Consider the following 27787-nt stretch of genomic DNA (forward strand, 5'->3'; position numbering starts at 1 on the left):
CTAGAGGTGCCTCCCCGCCTCTCTGTATTCCCTCCTTTTTTTTTAAAGAACCCAGGCTAATGGCTGCTCTGTGAGCTGCAAGTCGTTCTCCACGTCATCCTCAGAAACAGAGGAGCACGGGCGGCCACACAGGAGGCAGTACAGGCCTGGGCCGCACATCACGTCACTGCCACTTGGTCCCTCAGTGAAGAGAGGCATGACAGTTTGCATGCAGGGCAGCTGCTCCCTTGAGACAGTTCTGTGCTAGGGAAGGGGATGAGAAGGGAAGGTCTTGCTAACCTGAGGTGGGTAAAAGACAGAGATGGTGGAACTGGGCTCTGCGGAAGTGTCTTAGTTTGCCTTCTGTTGCCATGATAAAGACCACAACAACCAAAGGTGTCTTGAGGAGGAAAGGATTCCTTTGGCTTATATGCCCAGGTCACACTCCATCGCTGAGGGAAGGGACTAAAAGCAGGAACCTGGAGGCAGGAACTGAAGCCGAGACAATAGAGGAACACTTACCCCCACCCCCACCCCCGAGGTCTACTCAGTTTGCTTAAATACGTCAGCACAGCCAGGGGTGGCACTGCCCCCAGAGCTGGCCAGGCCCTCCCACTTCAATCACTAACCAGGAAAACATCCCCCAAGACCTGCCTACGAGCCAGGCATTTCCTCAGCTGATGTTCCCCTTCTCCAGATGACTCCAGTTTGTTGAAAAACCAGCCAGCCCTGCTGAGTTGTATGTACCCTTTGTTCCAAGAACGGTGGGAATCCCTGCAAGTGGCCTGGTGTCACATCATCAGCGGCAGTCTTCAAGGGAGCTTTGTGACAATGAGCTTCTGTCTTTGACAAAACAGCCTTTCACATACTCCCTTCCTGGGTTGTCCCAAGTGGCCAGTACTGGCCATCTTGCAAACCCAGAGCAGTGTGGAGGCCTCATTTTCCAGAGATGCTCATGAGAAAAAGAATGGCCAGAGACCCTTCTCGTGGGCAGTTCAGGCCTCTCCGACACCCGTTCTGGATCTGAACTCACTGCTCTCCTGCCCATGTCCTCCTCAGTGGTCTGTCCACCTCCTGCAAGCTAAACTCCCACAGGAAGGAGCCCTCATCCTGTAGGACCAAACAGCACAGACTAGCTTCCCTTTCAGCATTCGCCAAGTGAAAAGGCTGGGATCCCCTTGCAATAAGCAACATCTAGGAGCTAGCAATCACGTCACAAATATGAGTGTTTGTGACATTCTAAATCCCAGGCCAAGGTCTGTCCATACTGCCACAGAAATATTCTGAATTGGAAAAATGCCTTAAGAATCACTGAAATCAGCCAGACAGTGGTGGCGCACACCTATGATCCCATCACTCAGGGAGGCAGAGGCAGGCAGATCTCTGTGAGTTCGAGGCCAGCCTGGTCTACAAAGCAAGTCCAGGACAGCCAAGGCTACACAGAGAAACCCTGCCTCGAAGCAAAAAAAAAAAAAAATCACCAAAATCATGTTTACTGAAAGGATGCTGAGAAAACTTGCAAGATAAATGGGTAAAATATTTAACCTCAGATTACATACTTTCTCACATTGCAAGATTTGCAAATGAAAATTTAGTCAGGGTCCCAACTATGGCCACATGATATACAGGGTGGTGTGTGTGGTTCTGTGGCAAAGTGCTTACCTGGCATTTGTGAGGCACTGGGTTTACACCCTACCACCACTAAATACATAAATAAATGTATACTGCGGTTACATGATAAATGAGACATTTCAATGAGCATAGATGGGATAAATGGTTGAATATATGATAACCTAAACATGTCTAGACACGTATGTTGTTCTTCCAGAGAACCCCAAATAAATAAATAGAATCAAGATTGTAGAGATGGCTCAGCAGTTAAGCGCATTTGATTTGCTGCTCTTGCAAGGGACCCCGTTTGATTCCCAGCACCCATCTAGTGGTTCACAGTGATCCGTAACTGAAGTTCAGGTCTCTCTCTTCTAACCTCTGAAGGCACCAGGTACACATGGTGCCGTGTTGGAGGTTGGCCTAGTACTCTGTGTATACAGATGCTGAGAGAAGAGATAGAGGGCATTCCATGAGGACTGACCTGGTGGAGCAGAACCAGCCCAGACAGGACCAATATGGCAAGTAACTTGGGGTGTGTGGCTGGGAGGCAACCAGACTAGCTTAGAGGGTTAGTGTAAAAGGAGACATGCCCAGTTATTAAGCCTAAAGCTCATTAATAAATCAATTAAGTCTATGTCATTTATTTAGGAGTTAGAGTCGGTGATTAGAAAAGCCTACCAAAATATAAAATATCCCATCAGTGCACACAAAACACTCATACACATAAAATAAATTAATCTAAAATATTTACATAAAAGTCTTGGGCTGGGCAGATGGCTCAATGGGTAAGCATTTTTCTCACAAGCCTAAAGGCCTGAGTTTGGGTGCCCAGAACCCACATAGGGCTAGATGCCAGAGCACATCGGTAATCTCCATGCTCCTGTAGTGACATGGGAGGCAGAGACAGGAGAGTCCCCAGAAGCTCACTCGATGACTACTGCGCGCACACACACTAACAAGAGACCCCATCACAAAACCAGGCAGAAAGAGAGGACCGGTGCTGGGAGCAGTCGCAGGCCGGATGGGCAGAAGCAAGCACATGAGCTTCCTGCGGGCAGCCCACTCGTTTGTGCACGGCTGGTGAATGGCTGTGCCCCTGGTTTAGGCAGTGTCCTGGGGATTTTGTCTCACGACTGTGTGTCACTGCTGTGCTGCCTTTCCATGCGTGTCCCATAGGCCTGGCATGAGCATGGACAGACCCTCAGTGCCCTGCTCCTCCATAGGCCTGGCATGAGCATGGACAGACCCTCAGTGCCCTGCTCCTCCATAGGCACAACTCCCTCTCTGTGTTGGGCAGATTTCCCACAGATGATTTTATAATTCCTGATAATGGTTCTTGAATTGATTCAAGTAATTTTAAGCCCCACCCCCACCTCACCCCACCCCCTGCAATATAGCAAAACCTGTTAGGGGCTCCATGAACCTCCACGTGAATTATACCGAGAAGGAAAACAAGATTGAAGCAAATTAATCAAGGAAATGCATTCCTTCTAGGTTTAGTCCAAGGATAAAACCCAGGTGTACACTACAATATGAGAGACCATATGAATATAGAAACAAAGAATAAATGGTTATCTCTACAAGATAGACACCTGTTTCTTAAAAAAACCTTGACATTAAAAAGAAAACTCTTGCTTTGAACACAACATACATTTGAAATAAGAAAAAGATAAAACTTTTGCTTTGAATTCATAATGAGCATATAAATAAAACCACTGCTTTAAGTTTACCTGGTTAGATACAGTTCTAATAACAGAACTTAGAATCAATAGTCCTACTCTGACTCCCTTTTTATGTAATGACTGTATCTATTTTTGAATGAGGTGATTTTTTTCATAGATGTTACAAAAACCAAAGGCAGAAATAAAGTTCTTGGTTGATTGGCGTTTTCCTCCATCACCATGCACCAAATATGTGTCTCTCTAGATTGTCTATGTGTTTATGTACATTTATGAATGGTCTGTGGGAGCTCCCTATGTTTGTGTGAATGTATGGCTTCTCTTTCTTTCTTTCCTTCTTTCTTTCCTTCTTTCTCTTTCTTTCTTTCTTTCTCACCACAACCAGTGGCCCCAAATAGCCAGGCTATCAGCCTAAGGGTTTACAAAAGAGTTTCTGAATAGCAAGGCTACCTGCCTGAGAGTTTAAGAGTTACAGTACAAGCTGGCGGTGGTGGCGCACGCCTTTAATCCCAGCACTCGCAGGCGGATCGCTGTGAGTTCGAGGCCAGCCTGGTCTACAAAGTGAGTCCAGGACAGCCAAGGCTACACAGAGAAACCCTATCTGGAAAAACAAAAACAAAAACAAACAAACAAAACCCAACATTTTCTAAAAGGCTGGCAAAGCTAAGGTGTATGAAAAACATAAATCTCTGCAGCAAAAGGCATAGGAAGCCAAAAGCTAAGAGAGCAGAGACAACACTCAGGACAAGGACCCAGCTGCCACCATCAAAGAGTAGAGCAGCCAGAACTGTGGCTCATACTGCAACTGGTGAAGCTGAGGCAGGGAGATTTTTAAAAGCTTAAAGACGCCCTGAGCTAGAATGTCTTCAAAAAAGGCAAAAGAAAAATGTCACAGGGGAAAAAAGGGGGGGGGGGCAGGGGGGACAAACAAACAGAGAAGGAAATGAACATAAAAACGTTCTAGTTCGAGTGGAGGCAGAGAGCGGGGAGATACGAGTGAGGGGATAACAATCGGGACGTGATCTGAATAAATTATTTTTAAAAAATAAAAAATTTTAAAAATGTTCTAGTTCATAATTTTGAACTCATAATTTTAATGAGACGTTTTCACAAAGTCAGAAACGATAAATCATTTCTTAGATTGTTGAGGGTGAGCAACAAAACCCTTCTGAGACACAGCGATCTGTTCAAGATTTAGAGGTGCAATGGGCCTGCGCACTAGAGCTGCAGGAAGGAGCCCACAGGGGTAACGTGAGGCCAACGGTTCACAGCAGCCGGGCGCTGGGCGGGTGTAAAGACTCCCTCCGAAAAATGAGCTGAATAAATTGCAGTCCTATGTAACACAACACTTGGGTGCAGCCGCTGCTCTTAAAAATGAGGAAGGTAAAGCAGCTGTGTAAAGATGTTCTGAGGCCTTTTAGGTGATTTGGTGCACTGAACACTGGAGAGATGCGCATGCGTCTCTGATGTTTCGGAGATTCAGGGCAAGCGCCTGTGTCTCTGTTTTGAAGATCCGGGTTCTTGCTCTTAGCAGGGGTCTGTTGCTCTTAGCAGAAAGAACTAGCCCGCTTGCATTACACACATAAGCAAAACTAACAGATGCTTCATCCCTTAGGAATCACATCATTGAAGCTAATCTTCTCTTAGTGTCTCTTCCCTAGTTCTCCGAAGCATCTTCCTCAAGTTATGAAGCCGCATGGACGCTCTGTCCTGCAGGATGAGTGACGTCTTCTCTACAGGGTGCTCTCTCTCTCTCTCTCTTGGGTTAAGATCCACCACAGGAGGCCAGCTTCGCAGGGAGATAGATGCCTACTGCTCACTGCCAGCTGCACGTGGGCTTCACTGACCCCTGAGGAAGATGGAGGACCACGTCGGCCCGGGTCCCCCGCTCTTCACATGAAGGAATGTGGCTGGTCAGCCCTGGGGTGCTGCTCTGGCTTCACTGGCCCCAGTGGCTTCATCACCTTCCTCCAGGAAGGCACTGGTCTCTCTGGGCTTCCTCATGCTGCAGACGTCCGGGCGCTCTGGGTGCTGCCTCCTGTGTTTGTGCTTCTGCCACCTCTTATATGCCTGATACGCTAGGTGTAAAAACGAACAGCATTGAAAATCACTTTAGCGAAGAGTACAGCCCAGGGGCACTGCACACTCGTCCGTGCTTCCGGAGAGAGTCTCACCTTGCATCGTGTACGCACGGAAGCATGGAAGAAGGAAGTGTGAGGAGAAAGCTATGGAATGACAGGGTGGAGTATATCAGAATGGCTCTTCCTATCTAGAGATGGGATTCATTCGCCAGATCTCTCAGAGATTACTCACTCAGTCAACAAACTCTTGTGGGGTGCTTACTGTGTATCAAGTACTTGCCTGAGTGCTAGGTTATAGCTGCAAAGAAGCACAGCATGACGTGTCTCTGAATCTCTGGGCCCAGAACCGGGAGTTTGTTCTAATAGAAACATTTCCTGTACCCCATGGGAAGCCCCCAACCCCAAGTGTTCCTTACATCGCTGTTGTTAGCCCGCGAGCATAAGATAATCGGTGTGGGTGACGGTTTGTATGAGAGTGTGCTCCATGGGCTCATGTATTTGAACATGTGAGGCCCAGCGCGGGGCAGTGTTTACGGAGAGTACTTCATTGGGGACACAGTTTGGGGGTTTGTATAGCTTTGGCCCCTGCATATTCCCTCTCTCTCTCTCTCTCTCTCTCTCTCTCTCTCTCTCTCTCTCTCTCTCTCTCTCTCTGCACCTGTGCACAGGTGAAATATGTACAGCCTACCTAAGCAAGTAGAATAGGATAGCATGTATATAGGTACCTCTAGCTGACGTGCCTCCCTCACCATTATGGCCTCTCTGTCTCTCTGTCTCTGTCTTTCTGTCTCTCTGTCTGTCTCTGTCTCTCTCTCTCTCTCTCTCTCTCTCTCTCTCTCTCTCTCTCTCTCTCTCTCTCTCTCGCTTTTGGGCACAGCATACAGTGTATAATCAATTTTATCAGTAACCACTAACCTTACTCAGAGTCTCTTCCAAGGCCAAAATAAATAAATGTGCATGTACATGTGTGTGTTCAACCTTCTTGCAACTTACCCTTCCGTACAAGAGGATTTACCCCCCCCCCACAGTAATGCGTATGTAGCTGAGCAGATAGGAGAGGAGGATGTGTAGGTCCATGCGTGCATAAAAATCTCACCGAGTCTACACGTGTGTGTGTGTGTGTGTGTGTGTGTGTGTGTGTGTGTGTGTGTGTGTTATGGTTTGTGTTTGCAGCCACTTGGCCCAAGTTTTAGTCTCTGCAGCACGGAAGCAACTGAGCATTTGGAGAAGCTCAAGGATCTGAGTGTGAGACAGGACAGAAATGCCCTGGTGATGGTTTGGGACAGTGGCTTTTTAAAATATTTTCTGTGAAACACCTATTGCATTGAAGGTACCCTGGCTTTATACTTTATGGCCCCCAGATATATGAAGCTAAAAATATATCACATGCAAAGTTGGCTTTAAAAAACGTTAATACATCATCGGTCACTGGTACGCAGAGGGAGTTCACGCACCTGCGACAATGAGCAGCCCATGCAGCACTTGGAAGAGTCCGAAGGCAAACGCGAAGTTCAACAGCTGGCCCAGGTGCTCAGCAGTGAAGGACAGCTGCAGCATGGCGATGCACAGCTGCACGTTCTGAGCTCCCGTCTCTATGGAGATTGTCCTGCACCTGGCAGTAACAACAGTCAAGAGCTGCGAGCCAGCAAAAGGAATGATCCTCGGGTATTCCCTTTGAATAAGTGGCAAATACAAGCTACGGGCTCGGGCGGTTAAAAGGATATGTTCGTGACATTCCTGGGGCCCTCGTGTGTGTACATGGCGAGGATGCCCTGTAGAATAGGACCTCAGACCCTCGGCCAAGGAATCTAGGTAAAAGGACAGGAGGCACACCAGAAAACCTATGTGCAGCAGTGACCAGGGCCAGAAGACTAGGCCAGGTGACAGAAGTGGCTCCAGAAAGCTTTGCAGAGGCATGCAGCCACAGTATGAGGCATGCAACAGTCAGTGTGAGGGAGCACCTGCGAAGAAAGTGGGAAGCACAAGTGTGAGTGTGGCTTCTTGTCCTTCAAGCCAGTCCACACACAGAGGAGGACTGGAGAAAGCAAGAATGGGAAACTGAGTCAGAGGCACCAAAAACTCATGAAAAACAAATGTCAGAAAAGGTTGCTTTCCGTGAAAAAGTTCAATAATAAATTTCCCTCATTTTCTACTTCTTACAGCTGTTGGTTTGTTTGGTTTTCTGTTTGTTTGTTTTTTGTTTGTTGTTGTTGTTGTTGTTGTTGTTGTTGTTGTTGTTTGGTTTTTGGTTTTTGGTTTTTTTGATTGCAGAAAATGAAATGAATCTTACCAGGAGACAACAAATGAGAGAGAAAGGAGCAACGGCAGGGGCTTCGAGGGCGGCCTGAGCCACCCCATTAGTCTTCAATCTATAAGGGACTTGCGGCCTTCATCACTTAGCAGTCCGTGCTCCTAACTGTCAGCCTTGGAAACAAACCCAGGTTCAAATCCAAACATACCCGCTTTCTAGCTCGAAGAACTTGGTGACATTCCTGACCCTCTCTGAAGGACTTGCTCTTTGGCAGGAAAATCATGGCCACCTGTCAGATTGCCACAAGGAGAAAGCCGGAGAGACAAGGTAGGGCCTCACCCAGTGTTCGTGCAAGGCTCCACGTTCCCTGGTGGAGTGGGAACCATGTAAGACCAACCTAAGCCTCCCCAACCGGCCTTTAGGATCCAGCCGCTTTCCTGTACTACTCTCTGATGTAAAAATAAATCCGCTTACTGAAAAACATGCTACTCCCAGGTGTTGCGTGACGTTTGATCACACTGTGAACCCAAGATTGTGTTGTTTACTGGAAAACCTGTTTCTAGTTGTGGTATGGCTCAGCCCTAGGACACAACGTTAACCCAAGAGTTTCCTGCTTGAGGATCGTGAACAGGATTAAATGAAGTCAACCCTAGGTCAAGTGGCAGAGCAAGCAACCAGTTGACAGGAAGTGAACACAGGGAGAAAAACAATAGAAAGTAAAAGGAAGTCAGAGGGACGGAGAGAGACACACAGGGGTAGAAGGGAGGGACGCCAAGTTTGAGGGGTTTTTTATGAGACAGCGTGGGCAATGAGCCTCCCTTTTGGGACTTCAGCTGGTGCTTTCTATGCCTCTCTGAGCTGGCAGGCTTCTATGGCCAGCATCTGGCTCCCAAATATTTATTGGTAAAATCAAACATTTGAGATTTTGTTTTAAAAAGCAGGACATACACACACACACACACACACACACACACATACACACACACACATGATACAAAAGAATTAAAATCAGCCTCAACTCCCCTGCTCAAAATTGCCCGTTTTTCCCCAGTATTTTTTCACATTCTCTTTGCTTCCCCCACCCCAACAGAGTAGAAATCAAAATTTTTAAACTAAAATTTAGCTCTGAAGTGTTGTCCGACATATTGAGACTGAGGCTTTGTACCCAGCACATACATGTTCGTAGATAAACGTGTCCCTATTGTTAGGTGATACTTAAATTCTTTCCATTTTGCCTCTGGTAACAGGCACTGTAATTAGCATCTTACGTCAACATTCATGTGTACGTCTGATAGAGAACAGATTACTTCAGAGTGTGGGGACAACACACCTTTAATCCCATCACTCAAGAGGCTCAAGGCCACCAGGGCTACACAGCAAGACCCTGTTCTCAAAGTGAAAGTGCTGAGTCAGCAACCATAAGCACACATAAGGCTGTTAATGCAACGCCAAATTGCCGGTCAGAAAGTCTATGCCAGTTTTTGTCATCATCTCCCGCCCCCCTTATTATTATATGACTGCATTAATCTCATGACACACAATGCCATCATGGGATTTGTTTTTTTTTTAAATAATCTACAAAATTTATGAAAGGCACACCCCAATCCAAATGATAACATTTAAGACAAATGCCTATTAAATGTTATTTACTATGAGTAACTCTTTAAAATTCTGGCACAATGAACAAGGACTTTCTCTTTTGAAATTTACTCAAGCCCTACGATGACCTCTATATTGAGTTGACACAGGCCCTTGTGATATCATCCTGGCTGGCCTTGAACTGTTCAGAGACCAGCATAAGATACCAAAGCCCTAATCCCAGCTTCATAAAGTATAACTCAGATGACTAGTTTTATGTCAACTAGACACAAGCTGGAGTTGTCTGAACGGAGGGGAACCTCAGTTAAGAAAACGCCTCTGTAAGATCTGGCTGTAATCAATCCTGAGGCACTTTTTTTTTTTTTTAATTGGTGATTAATGGGCCCAGTCCATTATGGATGGTCCCGCCCCTGGGCAGGTGGTCCTGGATTCTATAAGAAATCAGGCTGAGCCAGGTGGTGGTGGCCCACACCTTTAATCCCAGCACGTGGGAGGCAGAGGCTGGTGGATCTTTGTGAGTTGGAGGCCAGCCTGACCTACAAAGCAAGTCCAGGACAGTCAGGACTAAAGCAGAGGAACCCTGTCTCCAAAAATCAAAAGGAAAAAAGAAAAAGAAAAAAAGAAAGAAAGCAGGCTGAGGAGCAAGCCATGGAGAGCCAGCCAGTCAGCGAGACCCCTCCACAGTCTCTGAATCAGCTCCTGCCTCCAGGTTCCCACTCTGAATTCTTGTCCTGACTTCCTTCAGTGATGAACGGTGACGTGGAAGTGTCAGCCAAATAAACCCTTTCCTCCCCAGGTTGCTTTTGGCCACGGTGTTTCATCACAGAAATAGTAGCTCTCGATAACACGAGCCTTATCCACGAGGCTTTTGGCTTTTGAAGAGTTACCACCACAAACTCCTTGCCTTCTTCCCGCTGAGTTTCCTGACCACAACCGAGATGCTTCCTGTTTCCTGACACCACCAGTAGAGCCTGCCATGGCAGCGTTCAGAACATGTACCTCAGGAAAGCTTACGGAGCCTGGCAAAAATCAAACAGGTGTCTCACATATACAGGTCTAAAAATCTAATCTTCAGATGTATATACATAAGCGCGAGCACCACGCGCGCGCGCGCTCGCGCGCGCGCACACACACACACACACACACACACACACACACACACACACACACACGGGCAGAGACAAGCGCATGCGCACAAGCACACAAAAGCGCGCGCGCCCACACACGCACACACGTGCACACACACACACACATACACACTTTATGTGACTGTACCTTTGCCAAGACTGGTGGGTGAAGAATGCCAGCAGGAAGCCCATGACATGGCCGACCAAAGGAAAAATAAAGCTGATGACGATGAGAGTGACATCATGGACACCCCATCCCTTTGCCAGGACCACACTAGTCACTGCTACCATCAGAAGGAGAATGCCAGCAGCCACAGCCCCGACCTACAGCAAAGCACAAGGTAAGTGCATGTGAGCAACGGGAGGGTCCCTCCACGACGCTAAGCTCAGCACAGGTGGCAAAGGCCTAAACATTGCAAGTTTTAGGGGAACACAGACGTTGGCTCATCGGATTTCCTGTTAAAGTCCCCCTTCCTTCCCTTATGCACAGGGGGGCTATGCTCCGCAAATGCCCGGTGAGTTCCTGAAATCAGATATAGTAAATGCTGGATCGTGTGTAACGCTCAGGATATGCTCCTGCTGTGCAGGTGTAACTATGATGGAGTGATTAACAAAGAATGAAGTAATGCATGAGCTGTCCCTGATCGGGAACAGTGTACAATGGCACGAAACACACACAGACTTAGTGCTTATAAATAATAAACAGCGCCAGGCGTGGTGGCGCACGCCTTTAATCCCAGCACTCGGGAGGCAGAGGCAGGCAGATCATTGTGTGTTCGAGGCCAGCCTGGTCTACAAAAGGAGTCCAGGACAGCCAAGGCTGCACAGAGAAACCCTGTCTTGAAAAACCAAAATAAATAAATAAATAATAATAAATAGTAAATAATAGAAATAATGAAAGATGCCTAGATTAGCTAACGTCGATACATCCTAGTTCTCTCTCTCTCTCTCTCTCTCTCTCTCTCTCTCTCTCTCTCTCTCTCTCTCTGTGTGTGTGTGTGTGTGTGTGTGTGTGTGTGATAAAACACCCTAACTAAAAGCACCTTACAGGAGAAAAGAGTTCATTTGGCTTACATCTCCAGGTTCCAGTCCAACGTCCAACACTGAAGGAAGTCGAGCAAGAACGGGAGGCAGGGATCACAGGAAAGTGCAGCTTGCTAGCTTGCTCTCAGCCTCCTGCTGAGCTGGCTTTCTTTTCCAAAAATATATACATTACTTATCTAGTTTGGTTTTTCGAGACAGGGTTTCTCTGTGTAGCCCTGGCTGTCCTGAACTCCCTTTGTAGACAAGGTTGGCCTCGAACTCACAGAGATCTGCCTGCCTCTGCCTCCCGAGTGCTGGAATGACAGGCATGTGCCACAGGGTCCAGCTGACTTTAAGATATTTTTTAACTAATCTTACTTTTTATTCTTTTCTGAGTAGTTCATGCATGTATACCAAATCCACTCCCATTTCCTCCTGTTGGGGCATATTTGATCATACTATGAACTCTGAGACTGTGTACTGGAAAAGCCTGTTCCTAGCCGTGGTGTGGCTCAGACCTAGCACACACCCTTAACCCAAGAGCTTTCTGTAAACAGGATTAAATAAAGTTAACCGTGGGTCAAGAGGCAGAGTAAGAAACCAGTTGTCAGAAAGTGAACATGGGAGCGGAAAACATAGGAACTCTGGAGGATGGATGGAGAGATGCACAGGAAGTGGAAAGGAGGGGCATTCAGTTTGCAGGGTATTTAAGACAGCATGGAGAAGGAGAAGAGGCTTTTTTCCCTTCTGGGAGATGTGTGGAGTAGGAAGGTCAGCTGGGTGCTTTCTCTGCCTCTCTGAGCTAGCCAGTTACAGCTGCCAGCATGTAGGGCCATCTACCAGAGCATATGAAACCTCCAGGGAGCTGGACCCCTACAGCTCCCTCTCCCAGCCGAGCTAACTCTCTTATAAAGCCCAGGAGTATCTGCCTAGGGATGACGCCGCCCACAGTGGTCTGGGCCCTCCTGCATCATTCCATAACACTAACCCCACAGACATGGCCAAAGGCCAATCTGATCGGGGAAACTCCTCTGCAGAGTCTCTCAGATCAGATCATACTAGACTGTGTCAAGTTGACAAAGCTAATTAGGTGCTGGTGTCGATGACTCCTCTAAGATCTTCTGGTCTAGGAAGGATCTCACTGACCCGACGGCCATGGTCAAGGCTCCTGGAGTGCTTTTAGAACATGGGTCTGGTGTCATATCACCACAGCATTTACAGTCTGATGTGACTGGCAAGATGAAGGGACGACTCATGTCATAATCAGGAGAGTGCAAGATTTCATCAAACTAAGTACAGTGCTGTGCAATTTAAAATAAACGAGTCATTTGCTTCCGGAATTTTCTCATCTAATACTTTTTGTTGTTGTTGTTTGTTTTGGTTTTGGTTTTTGAAGACATGATTTCTCTATGTTATCTTGGCTGTCCTGGACTCACTTTGTAGACGAGGCTGGCCTTGAACTCACAGGGATCTGCCTGCCTCTGCCTCCCGAGTGCTGGGATTAAAGGCGTGCGCCACCACGCCCAGCTTTAATATCTTTATTCTATAGTCTACCTGAGATGCCTGAACCCAGAGAGAAAGGCTGAATAGGGGGACTGCTGTATCTAGAAAAAACCCAGCTCCACAAGAGTCTGTAAGAAGGTAGTGGCTTGAGCCGAATGGTAAGCCTTCTTATTTTAGCACCATTGTAGTTCCCCTTCATGCAGAGAAGCAAGCCAGCAGACGTGGCTTTCATAAATAAGATGAGCTTATACAACAGCCAGACCCTAACGATGCACCCTGTCTTTGTCCATCCCTGGTGCTATGACAAAACACTCAACTCGGTGCGTTATAAGGCAGAGTCCATCCAGCTCACGCTGAAGGAGACAGGAGCAGTGGCATCGCTCAGCTGGGCTGAGGTCTCATGACAGTTGGCGTCACAGCCTTATGAGCAGAGAAGAGAGTGGTGAACTGTGTGTGTGGAAGACCTTGGGGTGCCAGGCTCCACATGGCCGTGCATCCTCATAGGGGCTAACTCAGCCTCTCAGGCCTCTACTCACACCTTCCAAGAGGGATATTGTAAACTTTAACTTTTATTCTCCTGGCTCAACTGTTGTCTGGGAGGCTGACTGCCTCTGTCTGCTAACCTAGGCCTAGTCCTGGAAGCTCCTGGCCTCTGTGCAATCTAATCTAGGCCTAGAATGTTTCCAGCCTCTGAGAATTACTGCTGAATAAGCTCACCCTTACTTATTCTTTCTGAGCTCTGGGCTGGCCGGTTCGACTCAGCTGTTCTGGCTCAAACTCCTCTCCCAGAAGACTTATTTAATCTGGCTTCTCTTGGCCCAAAATTGCTCTGCTTGGCCTCAGACTAACTCAGCCATCTGCTCTAATCTCCTGGCTTCTTCTCATTCTCTGGCTCATTCTGTCTTCACCTGAGTTCTCTCTCTGCAACCCATCTCTCTGTTACTGTCCTGGTAAAACTGTCTACTCTCTCTCTCTGAAAAGCTGCCTCTTAAGTAGCTTCCCTTTCCTCTCTTCTGGAGAGTTGGGCATATCCTATTCTGTCAAATCTTCTCTGATGCGTCACCTTTTCTGCCACTCAATTACACATCACTTTTAAATGTGGGCGCTTCCTTCTACAAACTAACTTTACCTTCATTTGGGATTAAAGGCTTGTATCATCACTCCTAGACCTAAGCTTTTCTTTACCTGATGCTTGTTCTTCACCAGGCTGGCCTTGAACTCAGATCCGTTTGCCTCTGTCTCCTGCATTAAAGGCATATCTATTCCAGTGGGATGACATAGGCCTTCGGGTGTGATCTCTTGCCAGAGCAGCATGTGCTGACTAACACTCCTCTACAGGGCATCTTCAGGACACGATTACCTTGTAGCCGGTCCCAGGATCTTCAGCTCACACACTGGACCAAACCTGTCATCTCAGAAGAGCAAATGATAGTACCAGATGTCACCCTCCCCTCCCCCCAAACACCAAAGGCCTCTTTCTGGTAACTACTGTTTATGGACTATCCTGACAATCTACCTCACTGTCACCCTCTGAGCCACCAATCACATCCTATGACTTAGCCCCCTGCCTCTCCTGACCAAAGCCAAAGCATACCCATTTCCACTAGACAGGCTGAGCTGGCATTAAGAACAGAAATGCTCAGTCCTCTCTCACCTGAATACTGTATCTTATTTTTTTGTGATTTAATGAAGAAACATCCGGCTGGGAACTGTAGCACATACCTACAACCCCAGTAGTCAGGAGGCCAAGGCAGGAGGACCCACCACAAGTGCCAGGCCAGCCTGGGTCCAAGACAACCGAAGCTACATATAAAACCTCGCCCTCTGTCTCAATCAATCAATCACTCAATCCAAAAGATTCTAACTTCTGAACTGAGATCACAGAATGCTTAGAGCAATTTGGATCTTAGCAAGCACCCATCGGTCTCTTGGGGACAGGAGACTCTATCTGTGGAAGATGACCTGGTTACAGTATCAGTCTTGACTTGAAATGATTCAGACAGGAAGGAACACTAAAGAAAGTGGAAACAAAGTATTAGGTTTGAAGAGGAGACACCCCTACATGTTCGTGTTAAAGCCTCCATAGCCAGTTGGTAGCACTGTTTTCAAAGGTCCTGAAAACTTAGGGAAGCAAGGACTAGCTATGTAGGTCACTGGGGTGCAGGTCCCTGGAAGGCTGTGTTCCTGGTGCTTGCCTCTCGGCCTCTCTGCCGCTGTCTGCTGGGAGGTGACCAGCTCGCTTGCCATCACACATTCCTGCATCAATGATGTGCCACCTTAAACAGACCCAGAACACAGAGCTCAGTGAACACAAACACAGGCAGAATGATGATCGAGCCTGCTTCACCCTTTTTTTAAGTTGCTCAAGTCAAGCACGCTGCCACAATTATACAAAGATAACTAATGTACAAATAAAATAAGAAATGTATCATACATCGGAGGATGGGCTTAAACACAGGGCCGCGTGGACCCCAGCCCAGTGAGAATGCTGAGCCACACAAAGCTCTCGCTGTCAAAGTCCCTCCCTCTATCAAAAGCAAAGGCAAAGTTTAAAATCCTTCAGAAGATGATACCAGGAAAGTGTGTGAGACCGGAACCTGAGGATAGGGCAGGATGCATTGTATCAGGCCTATTGGCACAAGGCCCTGATTTTAGCATTTTGTAAAGCTGAAACAGTTGGACCACAGGTTTGAGCCTCATGCTACCCAGCGAGTCTCTGCCTCCAAATAAATAAGAACACTAAAATAATCATTAAACTGTAGACTCTAGCATATGCATATTATTTAATACATTTTAGCATAAATCTCAGAGAATTGCTGAATTTATTTGGTGGTGGGAGGACAACAGAGTCACGTGTGGCCCAGGTGGGGCTTGATTATGTAGTGGAGACCTCCTCCTGCCTCCATGCCCCAAGTGCTGGGATTGCAAGCATCTGCCTCCCTGCCCAACCCAAAAATGGAGTTTTTAAACCTATTCACTACAGATAACAAAACTGACATACAGAGGAAATGTATCTGGTTTCTCCACTGACCCTGACAAAAATCTCAAGGACACAGAAAGGCTGTTTTGGGGGTAGTTTTAATTGTTGTCCTAATTTAATGCCTTTTTAAGAAAATTAACTAATGACCAAGCACTTGAAAGTTTCCATAATCGCACTGTCCTCATGTTCTGTAAACATTTCCCACTAGGAATGTTCTCCTTTTAAAGTGACAGTGACAAGTGTGGGAAGGAAAGCGTTTTGTCCCATGAGTACAGCCCAGAGAGAGTAAAAGAGTCTAGCAGTGCACAAGCCACCCATGACACACACACACACACACACACACACACACACAGCCTCCCTCACCTCCTCTCTTGCTCTCACTGGAGGAACAACGGGCATTGTTCAACTGTGAGAGCAGCCAGTCAAGGGAATGAGGTTAAACTGGGCCAAACCATAAACCCCAAGCTGAAATGAGCAGACATCTTTTGCTGAACCGTCACGTAACCCCCAAACACTCATTTCTTTTTATATATGTAAAAATACAGCTGAGATTCTTTTTCCACTTTGAAGAAAGGAGCAAAACACTTCTGTCTTCTGGAGCAATTTTAAAAGCCATTGGGCAAAGACACTTACTTGTTTGTCAAGCAGACAAAAGACAGCACTGCAAAGGCAGGGAAGGTAGGATGCTTGGGTTCCCACCACTCCATGGCCGCCCCTCAGCACTTTGGGGATGATTTCATTCACCCTGTGTCACTCATGAGGTCAGCAGCCCTTGCTTGTGTATAGCAATTATAACTCTAGTGCTGTGTGCCTGGGAGTGCTTTGGCAAGACAGCCCTTCATCCTGTGCGAAGAAGCCACCCCTGTCCCACACACTGGGGCTCCATTGTGCTCACTGCAGGGAGAAGCTTCGTCTTGCAGGCACTTAGGCTAGGGGAGGGAAAGGTCCTGTCCATATCAGCCCATGCCAGGTCCTAGTGTTTCTGTCACTAGGAACATCATGTTTTCCACGGTGCCACAAACCTGTGTGGGCCAATGGTAGCCACAGAGCTAGGCTCGCAGCCGAAGGACAGGAAAGAAGCTATACTGGGACAGCTTATTGGTTCTGCCTTTTAGTGTCTGTGTCTGGTGATGTGCTGTGCGGGGGAGGGTTGTTGCTGACCTTAAGAATGACTTTTGCTTGCTTTGGCCACCTGTGATTCACATAGACACCGGCAGCCACAGGAACGATCAGGGACACAAGGGTAATTCCTAAAGAGAAAGAAAATCCATCAGACATTGTTCCCTCTCCCCCTAATGCCTCCTTCCTTCCCAGCAAGTTTTATTTTGATTAGTTAACAGCTTTGAAAGACAATTTTTTTGTTTTGTTGTTTTGTTTTTCAAGACAGGGTTTCTATGTGTATCCTTGGGTGTCCTAGACTTGCGTTGTAGACCAGGCTGGCCTCAAATTCACAGAGATCTGCCTGCCTCTGCCTCCCAAGTGCTAGGATTAAAGGCGTGCACCGTCACACCAGGCTGAAAGACAATTATTGTAGAGTATAGGCTATTAATAAATGCCACCACACCTGGACCACCATTTCTCTCAGAAGCCTCCAGCAACCAATCACAGGAAGTTTAGAGACAACAGAAATATAGTAGTTAGAAATAAAAATGGTCCCTCTAAGTCTGTGAAATTTCTAGCGGGGAGGGGAGGGTTGGGGGGCTCATAAAAGCGTGCACCATGCTGTGTGGACACCTAGCCATTGTGAGACACATCATGCAAGATGCGTTGTGAGCTCAGTAAACTGCCTTCATAAACACCCTCCTTGGATATTTCAACACACCAACCAAAACTAGCGCATAGGGGTTAAGAGTCCGGGCGTGTAGAGCCAGACTCCTGAGTTAGAATCTCAACTCTGCACCGAATGATCTTCACCTGGTTGCTTAACCCCCCACCCCCACACCCCACTCCCCACCCCCGACCCCCCACCAACCCTGGAAGCACAGAAGTACAACTAGAAGTAGAAGCCGATAGGGTTGGTTGAGGTCATGCTAAAAGCCACACGGAGAGATTTGCAGTGACCTGTTACCTGTATCTATCCCCGTCTCCACTCAGTTGCACAAGCCCCATACAGACCTATGTTCTGATACGGAATGGCAAGGTTCTTTGTAGGAGTCCAGGACCAAGTGTAGAGGTAGAGGCAGAGCGGCATCATTCCCAGGGCGGCCACCGTAGAACAGGTCGTCATGGTGACGCTGAAAGTAAACCGGAAGGGCTTGCTTAGGAAGGAAAGCCAGAAACTAAGAACCCAGACGTGGTGGCGCAAGCCTTTCATCTCAGCACTCAGGAGGCAGAGGCAGGCGGATCGCTGTGAGTGTGGGGCTAGCCTGGTCTACACACTGAGTTCCAAGCCAGTCAGTATGACATAGTAAGACCCTAACTCAAAAAAAAAAAAAAAAAAAAAAAAAAAAAAGGGAGTCTGTTCTTTGATGGCCTCTAAGCTTCCTGTCCTTGTGAAGATGTCCTCCTGGACACGTTACGCCGTCACTCCTACACTTAACTTCTTTAGGGCTTGATATTATATTCAGGTTTATATTTTAACTCATTTTAAGTTTTTATTTTATATGATATAAGATGTGAAACTATTTTGTTTTGAGAGGCAAGTGCATAAATACACTTTTCTAATTAAACTGAAGTGCCTCCTTTGCCATGTATTAATTAAATGCCCAAGCTTATTCAAATATTTTTGGAAAACTCTAATCTAACCTGTGGTACATAATTTTGTTTTTTTGTTTTTTTCCCCTAAACAAACGCCAAGCTGTTTTAATTAAATTGCCTCCATAACAAAAAAAAGGGGGGGGCTGGAGAGATGGCTCAGAGGTTAAGAGCACTTGACTGCTCCTCCAGAGGTCCTGAGTTCAATTCCCAGCAACCACATGGTGGCTCACAACCATCTATAATGAGATCTGATGCCCTCTTCTGGTCTGCAGGTGTACATGCAGGCAGAGCACTGTATACATAACAATAATAAATAAATATTAAAAAAAAAAATTAGGGTCAAGCCTATGAGTGGTGGTAGTGGTACACACCTTTAATCCCAGAACTTGAGAGGCAGAGGCAAGTGGATCTCTAGGAGTTCATGGCCAGCCTGGTCTACAGAGAGAGTTACAGGACAGCCAAGGGTACACAGTGAAACCCTGGCTCAAAAACAAAAACAAAAAAAATTAGGATCAGTGTTTCCACAAATTTTCCTTTTCAAACTTTTTCTTCTAAAAAAAATTGCATATCTTTACCACATATGAAACCTAAAAGCAGGGCTGGAGAGATGGCTCAGAGGTTAAGATCAGTGACTGCTCTTCCAGAGGTCCTGAGTTCAATTCCCAGCAACCACATGGTGGCTCACAACCATCTACAATCCAATTTGATGCCTTCTTTTTGTCCTGCAAGTGTACATACAGGCAGAGCACTGTATACATAATAAATAAACATGTCTTTTTAAAAATAAAAATAAAAAATAAAGCCTAGAAGCATTTTATCATCTTCTGAGTAGGCTATGGGGTCAATCCCCAACACCAAAGAAGTCTTCCTGCTAAGCTAGAAGACCAGCATTTGCCGACACTCTCAAGCCTGTTCCCATGGAGACGGTAGCTAGGAAAGTTTTCCACATGCTTGACCCATGCTGTAGGCCTTGGCTCTCTGTTTACCAAGCCCTGGAAAGAATTCCACACTGCATCTTTAATCTCGGACTGTGGAATGCTTCACACCACTCCCATGTGGTTTTGGCTCTAGCAACAAGAGGGTGAGATTTCTCGCCATAAAAGCCAAGGGTCAGTGTCTCGCTGGTGGCGAAACCTTGCTTCCCAGGGCTGCTGTCCCCAAGCTCCATCGAATCATCTGATCCCATGATACATATAATGGTGGTTGCAGAAGGCAAGAGAACTGCTGTAAACTGCTGCCAACTGCTGTAAACACCAACCAAGCTGGAGAAGCAGAAACTACATGAGGTAGGTACAGTGGGAAGCCACGCCCTCCAAGTGCCTGCCAAGAGCTCCCAACATCCTCTGTGGCATCAACAGAAGATGTGGCTAGCCGGTTCCCTCCACTGTTCACATAGTGGAAATCCCTGGCTTTATCTGACTTCAACAGAACAAGATTCCACTCGCACAAAGAAAGAGTGGCACCACCCACAGCTATTGCAGAGAATGAGACAGGTTCAACAAGACTGGGCAAACAGGAAGATCCTGAACTCCCTCACAGCCAGGAAGCGGCAGAGCCACACATTCCTCTAGAAGGCACTCAACAACATTCTGCCACTGGGGCTTAAGTTACTCAAATGGTATTTTAATTTTAAGCCCATAAAAATCAAGAACTCCGATGCCCAAAACTGTTTCTAGCTAAAAAGAAAAAACAATCTGGTTAGCCAAATGCACCCCAGGGTGCCATAAAATCACATCCATAGGAACCAACCTAGCAGAGTTCACAGCCTGACTCTCTCTACCCACACAGAGACGTTCCCCTGGACTGCCTCCAGCTAGGACAGAGAGCATTTACTGAGCACTAGGTGCTATGTGCCACATTTGTGCCTCAAACTCTCATGGTTTTGTGGTTTTTGTTTTGTTGTTTTGTTTTGTTTTTGTTTTTGCTTTGCTTCTCAGCTATCTCTCCAAAAACCTGGAGTGCCCAAGGCCGGCTCGGTCCTGAAGAACCACACGCTATTTCTCCAGTCTCTGCCAAGGATCAAGAACTTCAGTTCAGAGGAGGAAACCAGGCATGAGGATACACTCCTGTCAGAACGCAGAGGGGAAGGAAAAGGATCGCAAGTTCAAGGTCATCCTTTGCTACTTCAAGGTTGACGCCAGCCTGGGCTACATGAGACCTGTCTCAAAATAAACACACATAAAAATGGAAGGAAAGCTCAAGAGAACATCATGGGCCACAGCTGCCCACTGAGCTACACGGACACCACCACTGCTGTCCAGAATCCTTTTTCTGTAACTGACGATACACAAACATCCTCAGTGGATACCCTCCCTACAGATATCCACAGGCCGTGTAAGCCATCCTGGGTTGCATTAACAAACAGCTTTCATTTTGGGGGACAGTTTTTGTAGTAATGCTGGCAATGCTGTCACTGTGTCACTCACATTTATCAAGGCCCTGCCACCATCAGCCTGGCACTGAGCATACATGAACAAAGCCTCAAAAGTAACTGGCGCACCTGGTAAGTGAGCCTGGCAAGTGGCATTGTCGCAAGGCCTTCCAACAGGTACCTAAGACGTTACTTATTTGGCATTAGGGGACAGAGGATGGGCAGCCCCATCAGATAGTTTCAGATGAAATATTAAAATGAGGGTAGGACACTCAGGAGACAAAGGCGGTCTCCTTATGAATTTGAGGCCAGCCTGGTCTACACAGTGAGCTTAGGGCAGCCAGTGCCGCACACTTAGACCATCTCAAAAGAAACTGTATGTAGGGGAAGGAGAGCTTGGGTTTTATACTTCCTTTCTCACCCCTTTCCTGTGGTGGTTATAAAACATCTGCGTGGATCTACTCAAGCTTACATCCAAACTGGAAAGCTGAAAGCAAGGGCACAAACAGCTGTATACCCATTCCGTGCCACATGATTTATAGTAGTCAGAAGGTGGCACAAGCCAGTAATGTCAGGATTCAGGAAGACAGACACAGGAGAATCCAGTGTGGCCTGACTGCCATACTGAGTTCCAGGCCAGCCAGGACTACATAGCAAGACCTTGCCACAAAGCAAGAAACAAAAGGACGAAACAACTCCATGGCCAGTGGGGAGTGGACAGGCAAAGCAGGGCCACTCAGCATCAGACAGAAAAGGAATGCTAACAGGATGCTCTGAGGAGGATGAGCCCACAGGTGTTACAATTGCTTACGTAGCCGGACTCCCAAAAGACAAATACCACGTGGGTCACATATATAAGACAACCGAGAGCCCGGCATGGTGGCACACGCCTGTAACCCCAGTACTTGGGAGGCAGAGGCAGGTAGATCTCCATGATTTCAAGACCAGCCTGGTCTACAAGGCTAGTCCGGGACAGCCAAGGCTACACAGAGAAACCCTATCTCAAAACAAAGCAAGAAGGGGGGAGGAGGCCAACTGACAGGCCAAATATGAGAAATAAGGCAGACTGGCTATGCAACGATGTGAATGTTCTTAATGCTACTTAATTTTGATCAAGTGCCACATTTTATTGTGTGTATTTTGTAATGACTTAAAGATAAAAGAACCTCAGAGAGTCCTTTACCAACATGGGGACTGGGAGCCATGACGCTGCCCGTGCCTGTGATTCTAGTACTTGGGAGGCAGAAGCAGGAGGGTTAGCATGTTAAAGAAGTCTGTAGCTATGAATTGAGCTTGAGGTCCAGCCTGGGCTACATGAGATCCTGTCTCACAACACGACAGAACAAATATTGAAACTCAGGTACAGTGAGATCAATGGCTCCAAGGTGCTCAGTTCCTGGAGCAGACACTATGCCCTATTGCCTGCCTTGTAGATAATAGGTGGGTTGGTGGACTGTGCCAAGTGATTAGTCCAAGCTAAACACACACAGAGAGCTAGAGAGACACAGACAGAGACAGAAACACAGAGATAGAGACACAGACAGATAGAGACAGCACATGTGGACAGTAATGGAGTTGTCTCCCAGTTGAAGCCATCCGAGATCAGTCCACAGCTAACTAACCCCACCCCCGCCCCCTGACCACCCAAAAGGGTCCAGCAAAGAGCAGCTTGGCTGCTCAGCCGAGCCCTGGTACAGGGTGTCTAAACTTTTTGTACTAATCAGCCAGCCAATTTCTTTCTAGAAGAATTAAGGAGAACCATACCATGACTGGAGGAGACAGATCAGGCTGCTAACCCTGGAATTTGACGACAGGAGTGAGAAACCCAGGATGTGTTTAGTGAACACTTGCATCTAAGGGGTTGATGGGAAACAAATCTGGAGACCTGACTAATTCAGTAAGTGCTACGAATCTGTGCACATATGACACAACCCTGTGACAGGAGTGTTATAATTTCTAATTACAAGAATGGAGGCCAGACTCTGTTCCTCCTCTTTGCAGGAAGAGCCACATGTCACGTAGCACCGGTCTCAACAGAGAGAGACACCATGGGTAAAGGTGAGGAGGAACTGATTGGGTCGTACTGGGCGCCTGGTCACCAGGGCTGTCTTCATCCCTGGAAAAGTGGACATTGATCCCACTGGTGACCTCAGCTACAGGGTCTGCATGCGTCAGTGTGATTCCATTCACAGGAAGAGCCCCGTACAGTCAAGGCTGAGGACAGGAACTCAGTGATCAACGGAAAAGCCATCTCCATCGTCCAGGAGTGAGACCCTGCAACATCAAATCGAGTGATGCTGGTGCCAAGCACATCTTGAAATCCACTGGCGTCTTCACCATCACGGAGAAGGCTGGGGTCCCCTTGAAGGGTAGAGCCAGAAGGGTCCTCATCCTGTGTATGTGATGACACTCAAGGTTGTGAACAGTGCTCCCGGGTCAAAGTCATTGGCATTGCCCTCAATGACCACTTTGTCAAACTCACATCCTGGTATGACAAGGAATCTGGCAACAACAGCTGAGTGACACACCTCATGACCTCCAAGCAGTAAGACGCCCCGGGCCACCCAACCCCAGTGAGAACATGAACAGAAGAGAAAGTTCCTAGCCTAAGTCAGTCCCCATACACCGAGCATCTCCCCTTCCGGTTTCCATCCCAGACCCTCAGACGAAGGGGAGGGGCTTGGGAAGCCCTACTTTCTCAAATACCAAACAGCATCAATTAAGTTCACTGTTTAATAAAGGGGGGGCTGGGCATGATGGCACATGCCTTTAATCCCAGCACTCCGGAGGCAGAGTTCGAGGCCAGCCTGGTCTACAAAGTGAGTCCAGAACAGCCAAGGCTACACAGAGCAACCCTATCTTGGAAAAAAAACAAAAAACAAACCAACAACAACAATAACAAAAAAGGACCCTCAGCTAGAGTCTGCTTTCTTTATTTACAACAAAATGATCACAGCGACAGTGTGTGTGGAGCGAACACTAGTGACGTTACAGCTATTGTCCATGAAAGGATTCACTAGGACCTGACCCGAGGAAGCAACAGAGGAGGATGACAGGAAGCCAGAATATCACACAGTTCAGCAAGAGGGTGAGATGGCAGTGCGTTGAGGGAACTGGGGGGGGGGGGGGGGGGGGGAGAGGGCAGAAGGAGGGGAGCTGGCATTGTCCTGCTCGGCGTGTAGAGACTTATCAAGTCTGAAACCCCTGCTTGAGATGGACACACGAGAAACCACATGAGGAGCAGATGAAGAGTTAAAGCAACAAGACCACACTTGGGATCATCTCTAAGAGCTTTGCCTCAGTTTCCCCACTTGTAAAGGAGAGATGTGAGAATAAACTCACTTAGATCTCCGTCGTGGGCAGCATGCCTGTCAGTGACTGGCCACTGGGCTTTCTGCACTGTGAGTTTTGCTGGCAATGTACTGAATATGGACGTCGCTTCACTCCTCAAGACAAAATATTCTATTTGAAAATTTTCCTTGATGAGCTGGAGAGATGGCTCAGTGGTTAAGAGCACTACCTGCTCTTCCAAAGGTCCTGAGTTCAATTCCCAGCCCCCACATGGCTGCTCACAACTGTCTGTAATTCCAAGATCTGACACCCTCACACCAATGCACATAAATTAAAACTAAATAAAAATATTTTTTAAAATTATAAAAAGAAGAAAAGAAAATTTTCCTTGAGATTTAAAGCATTAGCTTTGTTATATATCCATGAGCTTTTAAAATCTAACTTTTAGTACCCACTTTAAAATTTCACCTCTTTCGATGGAGAGATGGCTCAGAGGTTAAGAGCACTGACTGCTCATCCAGAGGTCCTGAGTTCAATTCCCAGCAAGCACATGGTGGCTCACAACCATCTGTCATGTGATCTGATACCCTCTTCTAGCCTGGCCTTCAGGTGTACATGCAGAGAGGGCACTGTATACTAAATAAATAAATAAATCTCTTTTTTTTTTTTTTCACTTCTGGAGCCAGGCGGTGGTGAGTTCGAGGCCAGCCTGCTCTACGACAAAGTGAGTCCAAGACAGCCAAGGCTACACAGAGAAACCTTGTCTCTTTTTGTTTTTTGGTTTTTCAAGATAGGGTCTCTCTATGTTAGCCTTGGCTGTTCTAGACTGGCTTTGTAGACCAGGCTGGCCTCAAACTCACAGCGATCCACCTGCCTTTGCCTCCTGAGTGCTGGGATTAAAGGCGTGCACCACCACGCCCAGCCTGAAACCCTGTCTCAAAAGAAAAAAAAAAAAAGCCAACAAAAAACAAAATGGACTTTATCTTCCACACACATTCTGTCCATTGGTGTTTCCATGGCGATGCCGAGGAATCAGGGCTGCAGGCAATAAATAGTCTCTTTCCCAGAACAGAAGTGTTTCAAAACACTGTTGAAGGTTTCTGCTCATACTCCAAACAATGACGCAGCTGTGTTGCCAAATGTCATGGAAAAAAACTTCTGAAGTTACAAACTGATGTGAGCCAGATGTGAAATCCCTGTGAGCCCTGCTCTCCTCTTTGTAACTACTTAACAGAATCATTTTCTCAGAGTAATAAAAGGTCAGGAGAGGCGGTGAAGCCGAGACCTCCCCGCTACCTATGAACACTAGTTTCCTTTCTTTCCAGAAGTCCTCCGGGCCCAGTGCCGTCACCGACATGTGAGTATTAATAGGCAACCTCTTTGAACTCCAAGTAGTGACATACGAGTGGAGATAAAAAAAAATTATCAATAATTTTTAGAGTCTCTCATTAAGTGAGTGACTATAAGGCATTACCATACAAAAATGGATTACTTGCCTGTGTGGTATGCGCCCATTAAAATGTACAGGTGAAATCTGTTCGCTACACGAAACATTTCAGTGCGAGCAAGAGAGCTAGAAACCAAGCTTGAGGCTGGCTCGCTGAGGTCAACTCCCCCTTTTTAGTCAGCGGGTCTGACTCATTGATTCATTCATTCATTCGTCATACATGGCATGCACACGCAAAAATGTAAGTCTACATGGAGTGTTTTCTCTAGGCAGGATCTAAAAGTGCATTTATAAGCAAAAAATCTATACAGACCATCAACTCTCCGTTTCCCCCCAATACTCACTCATCTATTCTTTCTTCAAATGCTACTCTGTTTCCCATCGAAACATTTGACCCCAAAATTGTGTGATTCATTCACCCTTGTTAGAATGTGAATAGAGGATAAGGTTTCATTTTTCCTGAAGTACTTATCTACCCTGCAAGTAGAAATAAAAGCTCTGGCTCCAGCCTAAAGGAGGCAAAGGCAAGAAGGCGTTTATCATCCGGGAAGCTCCACGTGCTCCCTAAATCAAGTCAGTCCTGTGTGTCAGACGCCCCAAAGTCCTCCATGCAGGCACCTAAAACATTGCTTCACAGAAGGATATTCTGCAAACACCTTCTGTGAGCAACGTGGGCCAAAAGAGACAAAAAGAAAAGCGCCATCTCTCACTACCACCACCACCACTGTCATTAGCTGTGCTCCTGTCCTGGGAAGTTACTGTTCGAGAGGCCAGGGCGTGTGAAATGGGTCCATGCGTAGGAAAGGCCAGTGCTGCGTGCAAACCAAGTCCCACGACGCAGGGTAGAAAAACCTGATGAGAGCCGGGCGCAGCGGTGCAAAGGCAGAGGTTGGTGGATCTCTGTGGGTTCGAGGCCAGCCTGGTCTGCCAAGTGAGTTCAGGACCGCCGAGGCTAACACAGAGAAACCCTGTCTCGGGGGAGAAAAGAAAAGAAAAAGACAGAGGAGAAAAAGCTATTGAAAGCAAAAGCTGATCACAGCAGAGGGAATTTGGTGCTCAACGAGATGGCCCAAGTCCCGGTGATGTTTGTAGGTGCTTTCCACTCAGAGGTAGCCGGAGATTCTGAGGCTTTTTTAAAAAAAGCACAGACGTGCCCCTAACTCCCAGACACAGGCAGGGAAACTATGCAAAGCTTCCCTACCGTGACTTACCTGAGATCCATATCTCCATCAACCCAAAAGGTGAGGACATTGGAGACGGTGCCCCCAGGGCAGCTCCCCATGATGAGGACGGCAATAGCTTGGAACGGCCTCAGAGAGAAGCCAACGGCTAGCACATAGGCCGTCAGAGGCATGATCCCAAACTGGCAAAGGAGTCCCACCGCAATGCCCCAGGGTCTTCTCAGGTGTAGCCAAAGCTTCTGCATCTCCACAGAACATCCGAAGGAGAACATGACCAGAGCCACCATCACAGCTGACCCCACTGTGGAAACAAGCCTCAGGTTCCCGCGTCCCTCCATCCCCGCGGGCAGTCCTTGCTCCGTGTCGTTCATCTCATCGTCTCCTGAATTAGACAGCAGGAAGACAGAGGGACGTCGGCAGCAAGCGCTGGGCAGGTCTATCCGGACACGTTTCCTAATAACTTGAAAGAGCAGCACGTGAAGAGCCCTTCCCGTCGCTATTGGCCAACCACATGGTTCACGCTAATCTGATCAGGTTATTCACTGGGGACTCCGCCACAAAAGAAATGCGCTCAGGCCGGAAACCGAGCAAAAGTACGGCAAACGGGCTCTCCAGTCTCTTCTGGGAATGAGACCAACGTGTCGAGGGGAACGGCTGGCCCACGTTGACAGTATTATCACATCGTGTTCTAGGGAAGTAGGCCAGATGCCAGGACATAATTTCTCCAAATTCAGCAGGGCTTTCAAACAACTGGGATGCCTTGTTGTGTGGACTGAGTGACTAAGTCGGGGAAAGCAAAGGCAGCTGTGACGGAGCCCCGCCTCTCAGCGCTTAGATGTTAAAGTGAAGCAAGGCCGTTCTGGAAAATGTCAAAGAGGCAGAGGATATTTTCCAGAGACTTTAAATTGGCCTTCCCCCCCCACCCCCACCCCTTTCTTTCTTTCTTCTTTTTCTTCTGTTATTTCTC

The 27787-nt window shown here is 47.2% G+C and overlaps 1 protein-coding gene across 1 annotated transcript; it reads right to left on the reverse strand.

Moving 5' to 3' along the window:
* Positions 1 to 5085: 5085 nt before the first annotated feature.
* Slc10a6 (solute carrier family 10 member 6) lies at positions 5086 to 27594 on the reverse strand. The gene is given in 8 exon segments (XM_051170559.1): positions 5086 to 5188; positions 5190 to 5222; positions 5224 to 5347; positions 6805 to 6962; positions 10476 to 10651; positions 16995 to 17083; positions 17949 to 18067; positions 26851 to 27594. Coding segments are annotated over 8 exon segments (1143 nt in total). The 5' UTR covers positions 27192 to 27594.
* Between the last annotated feature and the right edge of the window lie 193 nt (positions 27595 to 27787).

Source organism: Acomys russatus, chromosome 28, assembly GCF_903995435.1.
Source record: "Acomys russatus chromosome 28, mAcoRus1.1, whole genome shotgun sequence".
Taxonomy (NCBI): domain Eukaryota; kingdom Metazoa; phylum Chordata; class Mammalia; order Rodentia; family Muridae; genus Acomys; species Acomys russatus.